Source organism: Rhinolophus sinicus, chromosome 17 (assembly GCF_057876585.1).
Source record: "Rhinolophus sinicus isolate RSI-liver-muscle chromosome 17, RSI-T2T, whole genome shotgun sequence".
NCBI lineage: Eukaryota > Metazoa > Chordata > Mammalia > Chiroptera > Rhinolophidae > Rhinolophus > Rhinolophus sinicus.
This window is the reverse complement of record NC_142517.1, coordinates 64,189,297-64,208,568: the sequence shown is the minus strand read 5'-3', so window position 1 is coordinate 64,208,568 and position 19,272 is coordinate 64,189,297. Positions and strand designations below refer to the sequence as shown.

General features: G+C 46.7%; 1 protein-coding gene across 5 annotated transcripts in view; it reads left to right on the top strand.

Moving 5' to 3' along the window:
• PLA1A (phospholipase A1 member A) overlaps positions 1-19,272 on the top strand; it is a 35,076-nt gene that overhangs the window by 7,616 nt on the left and 8,188 nt on the right. For 2 of the 5 annotated variants that reach the window (XM_019729669.3, XM_019729670.3), the window contains 10 exons: positions 962-1,163; positions 2,939-3,116; positions 3,623-3,731; positions 5,189-5,290; positions 8,071-8,160; positions 8,418-8,585; positions 9,956-10,045; positions 12,689-12,797; positions 16,724-16,888; positions 17,429-17,846. In XM_019729669.3, coding sequence (XP_019585228.3) covers positions 962-1,163; positions 2,939-3,116; positions 3,623-3,731; positions 5,189-5,290; positions 8,071-8,160; positions 8,418-8,585; positions 9,956-10,045; positions 12,689-12,797; positions 16,724-16,888; positions 17,429-17,513 — 1,298 coding nt within the window. In that variant the 3' untranslated portion in view covers positions 17,514-17,846. The other 3 variants (XM_088794177.1, XM_088794178.1, XM_019729671.3) reach the window with 3 other exon arrangements.

The window sequence follows — 19,272 nt, the reverse complement described above, 5'->3', positions numbered from 1 at the left end:
CATTATTGTAAAAGGCCCTTCAATGACTTTGACCGTAAAACATTCTGTTTAAAGGTATATATTGTGGAGTGCTGTAGAGTAGGTAGAGCTTGTTAAGCTTCTTCTCTGGCATCTGGCTAGGCAGCCATGGACTGGGCATGGGAGGCCCTGGAGTGGCTCTGGATTGCTCATAAGGACAAGAAGTGATGAGGCTGGACTGGGATACTCAGACCAGAGTGAGCCTAGTCCCAGAGCAACTGCTCATTTTGTTGCCCAGGGTTCTTTTTAGAAATGAATGTTTTTTTACTAGAGCTACCATAACAAACTGCCACAGACTGGGTGGATTAAACAACAGAAGCGTATCCACGCACCGTTCTGGAGGCTAGAACTCTGAGATCAAGGTGGCAGTCGGGTGGATTCCTTCTGAGGGCTGTGAGGGAAGGATCTGTTCCAGGCCTTTCTCCTTGGCTTATACATGACCATCGACTTCATGTGTCTTCACATCATCTTTCTTCTGTGCCTGTGTTCAAATTTCTACTTCTTATAAATACACCGGTCCTATTGGATAAAGGTCCATTTTAATGGCCTCATTTTAATGTAATTACCTCTGTGAAGACCCTATGTTCAAATACAGCAATGTTCTGAAGTACTGGGGGTTAGGACTTCAACACACGCATTTATGGGGAGGACTCAGTTTAGCCCATAACAATATCCATTTCACCATGGCCTTTAAACTTCTCTAGTTGAGCAATATTCATATTTATCTCTGTATTTTATCTTTAGATATGAAAAATATTCACAGATTTTTGTTTTAGAAATGATGCAGCTTTTAATAAATGAGTCTGATTATTGCACTAGGCTGATTTATAATGCCTGTAAGCCCCCGTTTCTTTCTTCTTTTCAAGAACACCTTTCTTCCTTCTAAGAAAAAATGACTTCACCTTGGATCTTTCTTGTTTTGTTTTGTTTTGTTTTCCTGCAGGAGATACATCTCCTACCCAACAGCCGAAGTGCACTGACTTCCAGAATGCCAATCTCCTCCAAGGCACCAATCTCAAAGTCCAGTTTCTCCTCTTCACCCATTTGGATCCTAGCTGTGGGAAGCTAGTTGAAGAAAGTAGTGACATCCAACGCTCTGGGTTCAATGCCACTCGGGGAACCAAACTAATTATCCATGGATTCAGGTGGGAGCTAACCAATCAATAGAATCGCCTCCGCTGAGAACTAGAAAGTAACCTTTGGAAGTTAGTGGGGCAGTCAGAGGAGAAATGGATCTACCGACTGTCCCATGTCCCATCCCTCACTTCCTGCTGTCTTTGAAGGTGTCTCCTATCAACATGAACACATGTTATGCTGTTCATTCTTGTTGATCACATATGTTATTCTTCCTCTCAGTCCTCACCCACAAACTCTCAAACAGTAAATATATGTGATCTGGAAAAATCACTCCAGCACACAGAGACATGGTTCCCATACTGGAATACAAGGGAGGTTGTAGAGATGGTCTCAGTGATCCTTTCTTTCCTGAAGCATGGGGTTGTATGATTCATCTCAGTCAATGAAGTCATAGGCTTTGCACCATCACTCAGGAGTAATAACATGGCATTTTTATCTAGGATTTTATTTCCTTTTCTTTCCTTTTTCCCCCTGATTTTATGATCTAAGAAACTTCTGCTTATGGGTGCTACTTCCATCATACACCGAGGCTAATGTTTCTCAGGAGCTAGGCACTTCCCTTCTTCAATTTCTTTGATGCCCTATAGTCCAAATTTTGTTGTGATGAATAGTCACTAAGTCTCAATTTAATCCCCATCCTTCCTTCCAGTATCTTCTCTCCAAAGCCCACTGACAAGGCCAGAAACAGAAAGGTTGCCTGGAGGAAAGAGGGAGAGCATGCGGTGAAATAGCACTGTAGACAACTAGAGTCGGGGCACTCGATGGAGGTGGGCACAGAGGCACTGCCCAGAGGATCGCCATTTCCTCATCTCTGTGTTCTCTGTTTCTCAAATCCCTACACTCTGGGGACCCAACCACTCTTTCCTTAGGCTCCCTCCCCACTCTTGTGCCAAAGTCTCTCCCCTAGCAAGTCTTACATTTAGCCTCTATCCAAGGCTGAGTGTGTACCTCCAACCCAGTGATAGCTAAGAGAGCTGGGAGCTCATCACTCTGTGTGCTCCTAGATCCCCCACAGCCACATTTCATGGCGCATGCCCACTCTGTGCTCCTCTGTCCCTATAAGCATGCTGTCATTGTTTCTGCACTATGTGCCATTGAGAAAACTTCTTTCCTAATCCCAATCGCTAGGGAAGAAAATTTTCTAAAACATTTTTTTTAAACATTCTCATTTTTCTAGAAAAGTGCTGTTATACTGTAAGTTCCAAAAGGATAGGGACTATGTCTTAGTTTTGTTTATTTCTCGCAAAGCACCTAGCATACTGCCTTTCCCATGTTGTTGAATGGATGAAACAGTGAACAAATGCACAAATAAATGAAAACAGGCTCAAGGAAAGTGCCTATATTCTAGAATGAGAATTAAGATGGCAAATCTTAACTCTATCATACAAAGCTCTCTTTTCTTTCCCACAAGTAGCAGAAGCAGGGTTGGTGCCCATGTGTCCAGCTGTGCACCACACAGAGGTGCCTGCCTGAGGGCTGGTGGGGCTGACGTCAGCCTGAGCTCTCAGCCCTGGCATAAGGATGCACCCACCTGGACAAAAGGCACCCCAGTTGTAATTTACACAAAGGCTCCATGTGTGCAGGCAGGAGCCGGCCTCACTTTGGGATTATGTCCTCCCTATACTCAGAGTGCTGCGTGATTTACTGCCCATAGATCCATTTCCTTTCCCTAGTTTTGAATTTTTTTTTTTTTTTTGAGTTGATTCTGTTAACAGAGATTTCCATGGCAATGGCAATGGATTTGGCAGATCATTTTCCTATACTTTCTTGGCCCGGTGTCTAGGGCTTTAGGAACAAAGCCTTCCTGGATTGGGAAATTCATCGGCGCCCTTCTGCGGTCAGCAGATGCTAACGTGATTGCCGTGGACTGGGTGTATGGGGCTTCCGGTGTCTACTACTCAGCCGTGGAAAACGTGGTTAAGCTGGGAATTGAGATCTCCCGTTTCCTCAGTAAACTCCTGGTAGGCGCAGAAAAGCCCAGGGTGATTTTTGGCTGCTTATGGAGGGGAGAGGGGTCAAAAGGAAAAAAGCGACACATGAGGGGAAGCGTTAAGGCGGAAGCAGAGCCACCCCAGTGGCTCGCCGGCCTTTGGTTCAGATCTCAGCTCTGCCACTTCCAGTGCTGACTTTGGGCAGATCACGGAACCGCTCTTAATGTCCCGCGCCTCCTCTGTCACTTGTGCTCCGTATGTCAGAGGGGGTGTGCCAGTGGTCGGCTTTAGTCTTCCCTCAGAAGGAATGGCTGTGGTCGTGACTCACACACTGGGCACTAAAAGGGAAAGTGAGGGGATTTTCAAGGTGGGGAGCCCAGGAAGAAGGCAAGGGATTATCGAGATGAAAAATCTACCCTCCCTGCCAAGCATGTATGGTGGGTATGTCATACCCAGGGGCCTTTGCTGCTAAAGCCTCAGGGGAAAGTGTGACCCTGTGAAGCCCAAATGCAATTCACTGTCAATGCCCTTTGTAGGCGCTGGGTGTGTCGGAGTCCTCGGTCCACATCATTGGTGTTAGCCTGGGGGCCCACGTTGGGGGCATGGTGGGACATTTCTACAAAGGCCAGTTGGGATGGATTACAGGTAACACTCTTTCTTCTCTGTCTATCCTCCTAGGCTTAGAGATAGAGAGAGAATACCCTGGAATGCCTTTGCTGAGGCAAGCAGAGGGGAGTGTGGAGCCTTTGGTGTTATGATCGAATCATCTGTGACCACTAAAATTTAGCTACTGTGGTCCTTTTGCATAAAATGGTATTGTGTTATTAATGTATGATCTCTAATGTCAGTGTAAGAGGCCATGAAGATCTTTCTATGCCTCAGTTTCTACATCTATAATATAAAAAAATAATAGATGGAGTCACTTTAAAATGGAGTCTGAGCTGCCATCCCAGAAGAACTGCCTTGCACATCTTATGCTTCAAACCTTGGAATGTTAAAATGGGGCAAAACAACCTTTGGACTGGGCCTAAAGCAACATTGTGTCCCCAAGAACTGTCTACCAAGATAACGAGAAATTTGTAGATATTATAACTACCAGACTGATGTCCTCAGTTGTAGGACTTCTGTTCAGCTGGACTTCAGGCGATTCTCCATAATGGTTGTTCTGTAGGTTGGTGTAACTTTGATGTGGTTGTGAGAGGATGCGAGCACTTTACTCACGTCCTCTGTAGTCTTGACCAGAAAATCCTGGTTAGCTATTCTTTTCGATCTCAAATAAATGCTTGTTGTCTCTCACTTTGAAAGGCCTTTTATTTTTAGGTTAAAGGTAAGATGGGTTGTAATAGCTTATATCTCCTTGGCCCTCCTTGGAAATCACTTTTGAACAGTGTGCTAAATACTTGCAAAAGCACAGTATGCTTTTTTTCAGGAGCTACCCTCAGTCAGCAATGGGCTAGATTTGTGTGGCAAATAGCCTCCAATAGGACAATTCTGAGTCGTGTTCTACAGAGTCTCTCCGAGGGGCTCCAGTGGGAAGGGACCCACTTGCCCAAAGTGATGAAATCCATTCATCAAAATTTTCCTTCATTCTATGACTCATTTTCCCACTCCCTCAGCATACTTCCTGTGATCTTCCAAATAAGCCCCTTGCATTTTAAATCCTTGTCTCTGGGTCAGCTTTTTGGGAGGAAGGGAAGGGATCCAACAAAGACATGGGGATAGTAATACTTACTGCTGTGTGTTCTTGTGAGCGCTAGAGTGTGTAAAACTGCCCAGGATAAGGCCTGGCACATAGTAACTGCTCAGAAAATTATAGCTATTGTTATTACTACATGAGGATTAATACAGGTATTACTCACATTAACCCTTACCAAATGGTTGGTGTTATCAAGCTCATTTTAGAGCCAGCGAACCTGCGTCATTGGGAAGTTACAGACAACAAAATGGGAGTTCTAGGTATGGGGGTCTTGAGCTAATTCACCATCCTTGGGCCCTTTGGGGGGAATTCTGAACTGGAAGGGCTTCCAGAGTAGGTGTGCAATGGACCTGTGAAGGTTCCTGTGGCTGAGAAGACAGGGTTTCACATCAGTCTGTCCTTGCAGGCCTGGACCCCGCTGGACCAGAGTACACCAGAGCCAGCCTGGAGGAGCGCCTAGACCCTGGAGACGCCCTCTTCGTGGAAGCCATCCACACAGACACTGACAGTGAGCTGGGGGGACCTTCCTGGGGGAATACACACAGGGCAGGGGATAGGGAGCTGGCATATAGCTATGTGACTCTGCAGATTCCCTCTCCCTCTGAGCTTCTGTTGCATAATGAGGAATTTCCCGGCATCTTGCTGGTCTCCTCCAGTTCTGTCATTTTCTGACCATTGAGATGAGTGGTTCAATTTTTAGCCAGCAGCAGGCAGGAGATTTCTCATTTGTGGACCAAAGTCTCATTCTCTGATTCAACACTAAACCTTATGCTTAGGGAATGCCAGGGTGGGCACTGCTGCTGGCTGACATATGAGAAAGTCATACTGCTTTTTCAGGGTGAATGTGCCTGGCCCCAGGGAATTGGGGCATTCTACTCCTGGGGAAGATTCTTAGGCCTCCAGGGGAATGAGCCCAGCCCTTCAGTCCAGCGAAGAATGAGAATTCCTCTCTCCAGTAGTGACAGGCACAGGAAAGACCCCCCAACTCTAAATCCATTATGATCAAATTAAGTTCTTCTGACCAGCAGGGAAAAGGAGTGGTCATTCCTCCTCATTTTGACTGCATATCAAATGCCCATGAGTCTGTGCCAGGCCCATGCTCAGCGTGGTGGATGTGAGAAGAAATAACATCTGTCCCTATCAGAAGTTCAAGTGAGAGATGTCCATGTCTCATTCCCTTTGGTCAGAAGCCTTCTTTCAGCATCCGACACTCACAGATTCATGATTCTGGAAGAAACTCAAGCAGTCATATTGTTTAACCCCCTTTCCCACCTTAATCTCACAGATAGGAAACCAAAGCCCATAGGCCTCTGCTTAGGTGCTGGGTTAATTAACCATGTTAATTAATAAGATTAACTCCTTCGTCCCTAAATTTGTTAAATAGGTTGCTAATTAGGTCCCCATTTACCTGAATTAGGCCTCTCAGTGCCCTTCAAAGTTGGAGCCTCTTCTTAATGTGGCCAAAGGCAAAAAGAATGATTCTGTTTATGCAATTAATCTTTATTGAGCTAGTAGGCACTGAGAATACCGCAGTAAACAAGGCATCAAATAAGGTCCTTGCCCACTTGGAACTTACAGGCTAGTTGGGCAAGCGTTCATTCATTTATTCCTTTAATAAATATGTATTGGGCACTCACATGTGCCAGATACTGTGCTGCTATTGGCAATATAGCAGAAAAAAGACAGGTAAAGGCCTTGCTTTTGTGGACCTTATATACAAGTAAACAGACAAAATAATTATACACTGTGATTATGTATATAAAGGATATGAGATAGAGGGTAGGGGGTCTACTGCACATAGGATTATTGAAGACAATCTGTCCAAAGACATGATATTTGAAATGAGACTTTACAGATGTGACTGAGTCAACCGTGAGAAGAGCTGACAGAAAACATTCTAGGTGGTGAGCACAGCCAAAAAGACAGCCGGAAGTGGTGGGGCCTCGCTGGAGAAGACAGTCAAGATGAAAGCCCAGACATGGGTGGGGACAGGACAGAGTGCAGTGAGTGAGGCACTGAGTGCATTTGAAGAAGAGGGAGCAGGACTAGACTGGCCCTGGCAAGGAGCTTAAATTTTTTTTTTAAATTAAAATTTATTGGGGGTGACAATGGTTAGTAAAACTACATAGGTTTCAAATGTACAATTCTGTAATACATCATCTATATATCACATTGTGTGTTCACCACCCAGAGTCAGTTCTCCTTCCATCACCATACATTTGACCTTGTTTACCTGCTTCCAGCACCCCCCTCCCCCTTTATCCTCTGGTAACCACTAAACTATTGTCTGTTGAGAACCATATAACTTCACTGATATGGGGGATATAAAACTGAAAGTAACAAAAGAACAAGACAAAGAAATAAAGAAACAGAAACTCATAGGACTTTAAATTTTATTGTGCAGTCAATGACAACAGGGTAGTGATCTGGATTTCCTTAAAAGATTACTGTTGTTGCTATGCAGAGAATGGACTTCAGGAGGGCACTAAGGCAATCCTGGAGGTACATTAGGAGGTGTTTGCAGTAAGAGTCTGGGTGAGAGATGGTGGTGGCTTAGGCAAGGGTGGTGGCAGTAGAGACACAAGTAAAAAGATTAAAAATATATTTTGGAAGTAGAGCTGACCTGACAGGTGATTGGTCAAGGATAACTTCCAGGTTATTGCTTAACCCCTGGATAGAGGACATTAAACAAATAATACACAATAAATTGCTTGCAGTAATGATAGATGATATGAAGGAGAAAATCAGCGTCTTTGGCAACTGAATCTGACCCAGTCTGTGGGGTCAGATATAGTCACAATGAGAAAATGAAATATATAGTCTCTCAAACTCATCTTTTTGTAGCCAGGTCACATTTCTGCTCAGTCAGGACAGCACAAAAATATGTAGTCGAATGTGGAAATGTGGCTCCAAACATATATATCTAAACTATTACTTGAAGCAAAAGAGAAACTGTTCCACAGAGAAATTTACCAAGCTTATGACATGTATTGATTTACTGAAACTTATGTTAAGGGATATTTTTCTTGATTTTATTAGGCAAATATGGCGTCCTCTATGACTTTCTTCTTCTTTGCTTCCTTTCAGTGTGGGAAACCCCCTTTAGAAAACCAAAGGCTAGTTCTGCAGTCTCACAGCACTTAGGAGTGAGGTGGGCACCCATTCAGCACAGAGAGTGGGTAGGTTCCCAAGGGCACACCTCAGGCTGTGCTGCCAGTGGACTGTGCTATGGAACCTGGACAATACGCCCCCGGAGTAAGAAGGTGACGGGGTTCTGCCTCCTTTCAGATTTGGGCATTCGGATTCCTGTCGGACACGTGGACTACTACGTCAACGGAGGCCAGGACCAACCTGGCTGTCCCAGCTTTCTTCATGCAGGTGAGAAAGCCAGACAGAGTTTGAATTTCACTTCTCCAGAGACCAGAATTCACCATCAGCCTTCATGTTGACTCAGCCAGTGGGGGCCACAGAGGGTCTTCCTTCCATTAATGTTCTTTAAATGTGGCTCAGGGGACGTCCCATGTACTTACAGCCTGCTGGAATATAAAATTCAATGGGTTTACAGTAAGTAGCATGAGGGAGTTTCCATTTGGCTTGAAATGAAACCTTGGTTGTGTTTGTTTCTTTTTTCTCAGGCTACAGTTATCTGATCTGTGATCACATGAGGGCTGTGTACCTTTATATCAGCGCCCTGGAGAATTCCTGTCCGTTGATGGCCTTTCCCTGTACCAGCTACAAGGCCTTCCTTGCTGGACACTGTCTGGATTGTTTTAATCCTTTTCTGCTTTCCTGTCCACAGATCGGTAAATTCTACCCCTTTGGCTTTCTTAGACAATTTGCCAAAAGTTCAAGTCTTGCTAGTGGTCACCTCTTCAATTCCTGATCTCGTATGGTCAAGAAATGTACCTAACTAGGGTAAAGAAAATTTAACCGCTGAGTTGTTCAGCCTCTTCTCACCTGGAAGATGGCATTGGGCCCTCTATGTCCCACCCTTCACCCTTTGTATTGCTGCCTGGTGCCATACTTGCTCTGCACACACTCTTTGCACACGAAGTGCCTCCCCAGCTTCAGAAACATTGGGATAGTCGCGAGCCCCTGCTCCACCTTGCAGACTGGATGCTCGATATAGGCCTTTCTAGCTTGGACAGCCATCCTCAGTCTCCTGATAGACCCTAAATCAAGGTGTTGTGGGGGAGTCCCCAAGAATGGCACACATGGCCCGCTTTAGAGGTGTGACGCTGCGGTGGCCAGGTGCCAGCTGGAGAGGTGCCCAATTGCCGGTCGGCTTAGGCACATTCGTAGATGATCCAAGCCAGTCTGGGGAGAAGGGCTCTGGGAAGGATGAAGGATCTGGCCTCCACTCACCTGGGCAGATCATTGCTGGGAACACCCTGGGGTTTTCCAGGATGAAAGGCTCCAGAAAAACCTCTGGGACGTGTAAATGTTTCCTTCCCCTCCACTTTCCCACCCCAGACTGCCACTCAGAGCTGCAGCAGCTTGTCATTACCTTCTATGAATGAAATGGAAACCAGCTTGACAAAATGGTCGGGCTAGCTTCCCAAAAGAAAGCAAACCAACATTACTTCCTACTCATTGGGCGTACGTCACGGTTTCCCCCACATGGGACCGCCTGGTATAACATCCACTTCACACAGTGCCCAGCCTCGTCTCACTACCCTTTCCCTGGCACTGAACACCCCAGCGATGCTAACTCCTTGTACTCCCAAGCGTATTTCATGTTTCCTCCCCTGGTGTGCCTTTGCCCAAACTGTACTCTCTGCCCAAAATGCCCTTCACCAACTTGTCAGCCACTGTTCTTCAGGTCAAACACTTCCCTATGCATCTACTACACAGGACACAAATGCCATTAAAACAACTGGCATGTAGATTGTTTTGCAAGTTGGAGGTATAATTTCAAATTTCTTAGTAATACCTCCTAAGACTAGGCCAGATGATCTGAACACTGTACTTCCTGTTTACTTGTGTGTTTATCCCTCCTGGACTGAGCTGCAGGTACCCTGGGACTCACCATAGGACATGGCACATAATGAGCACACAGTGCAGTTGTTTGTAGAATGAATGGGTGCATTAATTAATCAATACCTGGCTGGGTGCCAGGGGACCCTGAAACGGCCTCCTCAGAGCTCGACTGTCTTTGCCTTCTGACTTCTAGGCCGGGTGGAACAAGGTGGTGTCAAGATAGAGCCACTTCCCAAGGAAGTGAGAGTTTATCTCCTGACCACTTCGAGGACTCCATACTGTGGTGAGTCTGGGGAAAAGTGAATGGCTCATCTCTGCTGAGTCCAGCAGAGTCCAGGTTCCAGCCCAGGCTGTGTGCAGCCCAGCGTGGTAGCCAAGGTGGGAGGTGAAGGACTGGGGCATAGATGTCATGGGATGGGTGGGGCAGAGCTGCTACTGGTCTCAGATAGAACCAGAACCTTCAAAGCTAGTTCAGTCCATGACTCTACTATGGGTGAGGACACGGGAGCATCTTCCTGTCTATATACTGATCCTCGTTCCTCCCCACCCACCGTGGAAATCTGCCTTCCAGTGTGGGTTCTCTAGAGTGCTATTTGGGAGTACCTCCGGCTTCCTCCTTCCTGCATACTTTTTTCTCCCCTCCTTGCTGCCCATCCTATGTGTCTCCCACCCTGGCAGCCCTCGTAGGTGAGGGTCCCTGAGGAATACTCTCTGCCTTCACATATATATTCCATCTGTTCACTGTTGCTTCTAACCACTGCATTTCATTGAAGCTAAGGTGCCAGTGATTGTGAAAGATGTTAAAAGTGAGAGAAAAATGTGTCTTAGAATCTGTGAAGTGCAGTACTGGCTGAACCATCATCTTTCCTATGCTATTAGGTTGGTACAAAAGTAATTGCAGTTTAAAAGGTTAAAAATAATTGCAAAAACCGCAATTACTTTTACACCAACCTAATATTTGTTCCTTAACTAGAGTGACTCTACTTCTTGGATTATGCTTGTTATCCTGGGATCCTGTCTGTTATTGTGTGTACAGGACAAAAGCATGCTGGTTAGGATGATAAATGATACGACCACGCTAATTCTCACTGATTTTCTGATCCGCATGTGTCTGGTTGGTGAAGGGATCTTTGTGGCCATACCTTCCTGATACTAGAAGGCCTGGTGCAGTGTGATAAGGAGCCCAAAGCTCAGACTCTGTGGTCACACAGACCTGGATTTGATTCTTCGCGGCAACCTGAACTGGCTCCTTCCTGTTTGCACAGCTAGAAACACGTGCTGCAGGGAGCCTGGGGAGCACTTGAAAGTTACAGGCATTTTAAGGTCTCTGCCGAGATAGATTCATGCAGCCACAATTTTTCCAACTGTTTTGTGTTTGTTGGGAGACCCCCCTCCCTTGCCCCCAGAAGCATGGTCCTTTCTGTTCAAAAACCTCGGAGGGGCACAGAAAGAAACAAGCCAGTGCGAATACGTGTCTACTTGTATGCTTTGAGCTTTCTGTTCTGAACATCCAAGTTGCCCCGGCGGTATGACCTTCCCCTGGTAGTTCAGGTGGTGCCAGCAGCTGGCAGCTCTCTGCTCTCACCGACTCCCAGGCCATCATGGCTCTGGGTGGGGCCTCAGCTGTGCTTACAAGACAATGGCTGCCGTTGACCTCTGCCAGGCATTCACCAGCATGGCGGAGAAACTTCTCCAAATAATAATTTTTCTAACAATATTACTTTTCCCTTGTAGAACAATGTTTCACACAAATCGTTTTTCTCTCTAGTACCTCATTTAATCCTTGCCATGTTCTATGAGGTAATGTCAGGGTTATTGTTTACAAATGAAGGAACTGAGGCACAGAGAGTTTCAGTGATTTAGGCAAGGCAACACAGCAGGTCAGCAGCAGGGTTGGGCCTTGGATCCAGGTCTCGTGTTCAAACGTCCAGGGCTCTGTGTGCTGCTTCCCATGTCATACTGCTGCACAAATTGGATTTCACTCCCAGTTCCCACCAACCCAGTGTTGGCAGACGTGGCCCTCCTGGGGCTTCCAGATAATGTAGAGAAGGAAACAGAACCTTAGGAAACTTTCTTGATCAATGAAGAAACGATATAATATATCAAAGTCAGCCCAGAGAATGAAATTCCTAAAGCTTATGTAAGTTAGCCTTTTTTCCACACTGTAGTTACCCATTCGGTTCAGCCTTGCCCATCACCATAACAATCTATATCCCATAGTAAACCACTGAGAAAGAGAGACGGAAGGGGTATGTTTCCTTCATAAGGAAAAGATGGGGTGTAGGGAGGCTGTGCTCCTTAACCTCTCTTGCCAGAGGGACAGCAGTTCCCAGGGGTATCACTGTGAGCTAGGCTGCTCACCCAGTCCACGTTGATGACAGCGGCTCTGACAGCCCCAGTGTCCACGCTGCTGCCCAGGAGGGTGGAGAGGCTATAAGGTACCCAGCTGCCACAGGCAGGGGACCAGTCCTGTCCGGCACACTAGTGGGTTCCCTGACACTGTCTATGATAGCAGTGGTTGCTATGTTTTGTGAGTCAATTATTTAGTATAACAGATCCGTTTGGGTTTTTTCAAAATCACACCACCAAGATAATGTCACCAAACAAGGAGGAGCGGGACAGCTAGCATTACAAATACCAATAAAAACTAACACGCATTGAATGCTTCCTAGGCACAGGCCCTAAGGATTTTCTATGTAGTAACTCATTTCATTTTCATTGAGACCTGTGGAGGATCAATTTTCATTTCCCCCAGTTTACACTTGAGGAAGTTGAGGATCTGCCATGACAGGTAATCTGTTCTAGGTCACACAGCTACTAAGAGGGAGAGCCAAGATTCCTAATTACACTGCTGCTCTTTGGGGCTTCTTGGGGACTGCACTCACCGACTTCTGGCCTAGTCGCCCGCTCTGCTTTGGTTTCCTAGTGCATCATAGGCTCGTGGAGTTTCACTTGCAGGAGCCGAGAAACAAGGACACCAGGATCGTGGTCACCTTCCTTAGCAGCAATGTCACCTCTTCAGTCAAGATCACCATGTAAGTAGGGGTCCCTCATGAGTGGCCTCTCCTTAGGACATAGTTGCCTTTTCATCACATACACACGCACACATGCACACGCACACACACACACACGCACACACACGCACATACACAGACGCACACACACACGCACACAAAGCACACACATGCACACACACATGCACACATGCGAGCACACATGCACACACATACACACACGCAGACATGCACACACATGCACACATGCGAGCACACATGCACACATGCGTGCACATGTGCACACACATGCACATGCACACACGTGAGCACACGTACACACATGCACACACATGAGCACACACACACACACGCGCGCACACACCAGAACAGGAACTGTGTCACCACTGATGGGTGAGCCTAGCCCACTGGGCTGGGGGTGGGGGTGAGGCAGACCCTACCACAGATGCACCTACACACACATGCTGGAGAACTGTCCCAGGTTCAGGGTCCAAGCATAGTGTATTCAGACAAAAGCAGATGAGGCAGGCAGGCAGCAGTGATGGGGTGTCTCAACAGGTGGTAAGAACACATGAATTGGGTCTGTGATAGGAAGCAGTGCTCAGGAATCCAGGCAGGGGGAATCAGGGAAGCCAGCATGTGGGAGAGCCTCAGCCACCAGCCCAGGGAGGGCTGGCCCGAGCCTGGGAAGCACCCACACCTGGGCAGAGGGGCAGTACTAGGTGAGTCACCAGATAGAAGAACAGGCAGTGTCAGTCAGCAAATGAGTGCAAGGTGAGGGCCAGTAGGCTTGAGGCTGGGTGGTGCCAGTTTCTGGAACTGGGTCTGAGCCTTGTTGGGTCACACTGGGTCTAGCAGCTGGTTGGGACCAGACTCGATGTGGGAGGGCAGAGAACCTCAACTCTAGAGCATCACAAGCCTGGCACGGCAAGGGAGAGGAACTGAGCAGTGCATGTTTCTTTAAAAAGCAATTGGTTAGTTACTAATAAATAGACTAATTAGGTAAGTCATTGTCTCAGTCAGAGTCCAGACTGGAAACTGGAGCCCAGGCCAGGTAGACCAATAGAAGGAATTTAACTCAGGGAAGTAATTACAAATATCTTGGGAGAGCTGAAAACCCAAAAGGAGGATGGGGGAGACAATGTAGAAATGAACCACAGGAGGAGCCACTCCCAACCCAGGCCTAGACGGACAGAAGGGGGTTGGGGTGGGGGAGTGTTGACAGAGCACAGAACAGACCTGGCAGGAGTTGGGGGCGGGGACGAAATGCAGCCCCTCCGGAATCACTGCCCAATGTCTCCCACCTATGTGTGCCTCTGGTGCACACCTCTCTGGAAACTGCTGGCGGGAAGCCTGAAAAATGTGATTTGCAGGAGAATGCATGGAGCATAAACAGGAAAATAACCAGTGTGCTCAGAGACAAATGCACAATGGTCAACAGTGGCAGGTGCTCTGACAACATGGATGAAGGAGCCTGACCGAGCACAAGGAAATGATGCTTGAGTAGAGATTTAAGGATACGCAGGAGTGACCCAAGCCAGGGGTTAGTGAGAATAGGACACCGGGAGCAGGCAGCCGGGGAGGGAGGCCTGGTGAGAGGAGGCTGGAGGGGCACGTTGGGGCCAGACCAAGCCGGGCCTTGAAGGGCAGGTTAGGGGTTTTGGGTTTTATCCTGAGAGCAGTTAGGGGTGACCCGGTCGGATTTGGGTTTGGAAACGTTTCTCAGGCTGCACACACTAACTGTGCTGTCAGGGAAGACAAGATCCTGCTGGGAGGAGCACTAACCTTGGCTCCCAGACGCCTTGCCTCCAGCAAGGGGTCCCGCACCAAGGCCACACAGCGAGGCTCACAGGCGCAGGGGACCCCAACACAGATCTTCAGATGCCTGCATGAGCCCTGCAGATTCTAGCTAAATCATTTTGCTTAGATCACTTCAAGGTCGTACTACTCCTACAAAGGTGTTTTCATCACCTCTCCAGCTCATTGGTAGATAAGCCAAGACTGGCAGGGGTCATGACAGTGACACACTACTCTGGATGGTTGTTAGTATCACCTGGAGAGATTTGAAAACTGCCACCAAGCCCCACCCCAGACCAATCACTGACGAGTTTCTGGGCATTGCTTCAACAGCTATACTTTTTTTGTTGTTGTTGCCATTTTTAAAATAAGTTTCAGGTGCACAAAACAATGTAATAGTTAGACATTTATCATTTATATCCCTCACACTGTGTCAACCCCCTTCCCCCATCAACTACCCCTCTGACATCGCACACAGCCATTACATTCCCACTGTCTCTATTCCTAATGCTGTGCTCTGCTTCTTGTAACTATATGTGTATATAAAATTGTAGTTGACATTCATTGTTGTTCAGCTTCAGCTTAGAGGAAAAACTGAGGGTTGCTAGATGGGAACAGCTATACTTGTAAAGGCTCCCTGAGTGATGTGAATGGACAGCCTCAGATTCCTTCTTCCCTCTCCCAAGAGATTTGTATTTCTCTTTTGAAAAAGGCTCTCAGAACATGGTTATCTTCAATTCCTTGGGGTTTTTTATCTCTTGAAGAACAGAAATGGGGGGGGGGAAGGGAGAGGGGGTTTGTGTGTGTAGTCTTTCCCCTACTTTCTACAACTTCGTGAAACCCCAAGATTTCCTTCTAATTAGAAAACTTACCTGGGCACTCACAACATCCCTCATACTACTAGTTTGCAAGCTCCTCCAATCCAAGCAACTTCTCAGAGTGAGCAATTTTCTTATTTTTTTCCTCTGAAATATTTCAAAACACTTCTGAAATGTATAATAAAAGGAACAGCTTTTTAAACAAAGTTTTACAGGCTCTTCCTCAAAAGAGATTTAAACAAAGTGATATGGCAGGACCTTCCTCAAAAGGGAAAAACTATATGATTAACCCTGGGTTAAAAAATACATAGAGAAGACATTTCATCACTGCGGAGGCCAAAACGGAAAGGGACACCATGCTGCCCGAGCCACGCCCCCTCTCCCTCTTTCGCACAATCCCTGCTGTCTCTGAGTCCAGAGAGGACTGGAAAGGGTTGGCAGACAGACCAGGGCACTGGGGGCAAATCCCTTCCCTGCTCCCCCACAGAACGCCCTCAAGGCTTGTGAGGTGGGCCTGGTCGGTACCAAGCTTGGCGACGCCCTTGGCAGGCCTCTTTCTTCTACACTGAGTCTTGCCTTTGTCTAGGAATCCGCAGTGTCTAGGTTGATCACTTCATACTCCTTCCTCCATCTTTGTCTCCAAAGGGCATGAGTCCAAAGCGGCGCCTACATCTTGCAAACAAGTGGGGATTCGGAGGGGCAAGGTCAAGGTGATGGGTTAAGAGAGACCTGGATTCTGTTTCCACTCTGGGCCCCCAGGCTTAATCAACATGACCAAATCTGGTGATTCAAGCTCATAGCTAGCATGGGGAAGGCTGGGGTTTAGACTTAGGGCTGTGAGAGTTCAAAGTCACACAGCTAGGAAGAAACAAAACCTGGATTCCACCCCGAGCTCTGTCTGGCTTCAAGACCTGTTGTTTGTTTTTTCCCCATCCACACATTCATGCTCAATCTAAAATAGAGTAGTCCTCACACAAAATTCTCTGAATGCCCTAAAAGAGGGCTCCATTTCCAGGCTGGGGGATTTGAAAGTGAGGATCTTTTCCAACTAGGTATCTAAGAATGAGGGACCTTTTCTTAGACGTGAAAACCCCAGAGCTACTATTTTGCTGCAGTGTCCACTTGTTTCCTTTCAAAAGTCAACAGATATCTTCTGAGTAATGTTCAAAGCTGTGGGTGTGTGGGCAAAGGGGCTGGTGGGGGAAGATACAAAGGACTGTGGTCCCCACCTTCCAGGAGCTAACTCTTCCAGCTAACAGCAAAGCCCCATCGGAGCCCAGGGGAAGCAAAGACCAAAAATGCTATGCAACTGACTCCCCTTTTTCCTTGCAGACCTAAGCAGCAACTGCAGGGGAAAGGAGTCCTCGCTCACCCTGACCCTCAGTGCCAGATACACCAAGTGAACCTCAAGTTGCAGGCTTCCCATCGGGTTTGGAGAAAAGACCGGACGACCATTGCTGGGAAGTTCTGCACTGCTCCTTTGCCTGTCCATGACAAGTAAGCCCAGCACCCATCCCGCCCCAGGCACACCCACGACGACCAATCAGGACCTTAGATGTGATGCTTGTTGAGCTGTCATTTCATCACGGTGATTAGCTTCTTCGATGCAAAGATGACAAAGACCCAGGGTTTTCCTGAAACTCCAGCAGGGCCATCTTAGGTTGGGGATGTTAGGAAGCCAAAGAGGGTGGACTTTAAATCCTCCTCCCTTTTTCAATATAAGGAACTCCATTTTAATATATTTATTTGGTTTCTATATAAGATTTCATTGGAATAAAGATTTCTAATTGCATTTCCCCTCCTCCTTAGCTTCCACTGGTCACATTGCCACGCCCCTTTACCCTGCTTCTAGCAGGCATTTGTAGTATGAGTCTTACCCGGCCCTTGGGGGACAGGAGTAGGCTCCTATAGCAGACGACTGGAGACTTCTTTCACCCGACATCATGGAAATACACGAGCATACAACTCCTAGGCCTCTCTCCTGACCAAAAGGAACCCGCCCTGAGCACATACCCTCTTGTTGCTCTTTTCTTTCAGTAAAAAGATGGTCTGCTTGCCTGAGCCAGTGAACTTACAAGCAGATGTGACTGTTTGTCGTGACCTGAAAATAACATGTGTGTAGTATAAGCCTGGGCAGGATGCATTTCTCTGGATTTCGGGGGTTGGGGGGGAGTGGGGGGGCAACTTATTCTAGGCCATTATTACTAAGAAGGAAGGCAAAGCGCTTGTTTATTTTCCCCATAATTCAACACGTTAGAGGGGAGAGACAGTTCATTTTACAGAGCTTTATCTCCATTGCCAATTTGAAGAGCCTTCCATGGATACCCTTTCAGCTTTCCTAGTCATACTTCAGAGCAATTACCCCCACACCCTTGGGCATCTGTACCTAGGATTCAATAGAAATATATACAGGGAAAATGCTTTTTAAAAAATAAAACCCCATGGAATATCTGAATCATTTATTGTTTTATTGGAATGGAATTGTTACGTGCAAAAAAAAATGTGACTTACAGTCTGTGGGATTGGAGAAAACAGTAGATGCTGTATTCTCTGTATGAAAATTGGAAAGAAGTGCTTGGAATAAGAGAGGGGATGGAGGGCGGGGTGGAAGATGGCACCATTCACCATCCCTTACCACTGCTCTCTCTCTGGATATCTAGACAGTTTGGGGGTATCAGACAGATCTCTTGGGAACATAGGTAGATTTTCTTTGGGTCAGTGTTTCCCAAACTTTGATCTCTGTAAATAACCTTGTATTAGCTACAGTCCAACCAGAGACAGATGGTACACTCAAATTGGGGAATTTGAGGGGAATTTATAAAAGGATTGTTACAAGGTCTTAGTGGAGAGAGGGGAAACCACACAGGGCGGTATAATTCCATAGGGCTAGTGGCAGAGGGAGCTGCCACTGCCCTGGCTCTGAGGAGGCAAGAGGAAGGAGCCCCAGTACCTGGAGCCAGAGCGGGCTGTGGGAACCTCAGCCATGGGACACAGCAGCCAGGCGGCAATATTGCAGGGAGGGAGCCAGGGAGAGTCTCCAGCCTCACTCTTCTGTCCTCCCTCATTGTCCTGCTACTGCTTCCCACTGATTCCAGCCAGAAACTGGGAGGCAAGAGGTACACTGATGTGGCCTGGGGCATAAAGCAGGGCACAGAAGGGTGGACAAGGCATGGGATGGGGTGGGGAACAGAGAGGTATGGCCCATACCTTCACCACTTTCTGCACAGCCAGGTACCCCCTGGAGTCTTCTATGCTTAATGGTCTTCTTTCAATTAACTTTTAAAAGTCATTTAAATCACTAATAAGTATACAGTTCAGTAGTATTACTGTGTTTCCCCGAAAATAAGACCTAGCCGGACCATCAGCTCTAATGTGTCTTTTGGAGCAAAAATTAATATAAGACCCGGTCTTATTTTAATATAAGACCAGGTATATAATATAATATAATACAATATAATATAATACCCGGTCTTGTATAATATAAGACTGGGTCTTAATATAATATAACATAACATAATATAAAATACCAGTCTTATATAATATAAGACCAGGTCTTATGTTAATTTTTGCTCTAAAAGACACATTAAAGCTGATGGTCCAGCTAGGTCTTATTTTTGGGGAAACATGGTTAAGTACACTCACATTGCTGTGCAGCCATCACCACCATCCACCTCTAGAACTCGTCATCATCCCAAACTGAAACTCAGTACCCATTAAATGATAACTCCCCACTTGCCCTCCACCCAGCCCCTGATAACCACTATTCTACTTTCTATCTCTGTGCATTCTACTATTCTAGGTACCTCATGCACTCATACAATATTTGTCCCTTTGTGACTGGCTTATTTCACTTAGCATAATGTTTTCAAGGTTCATCCATG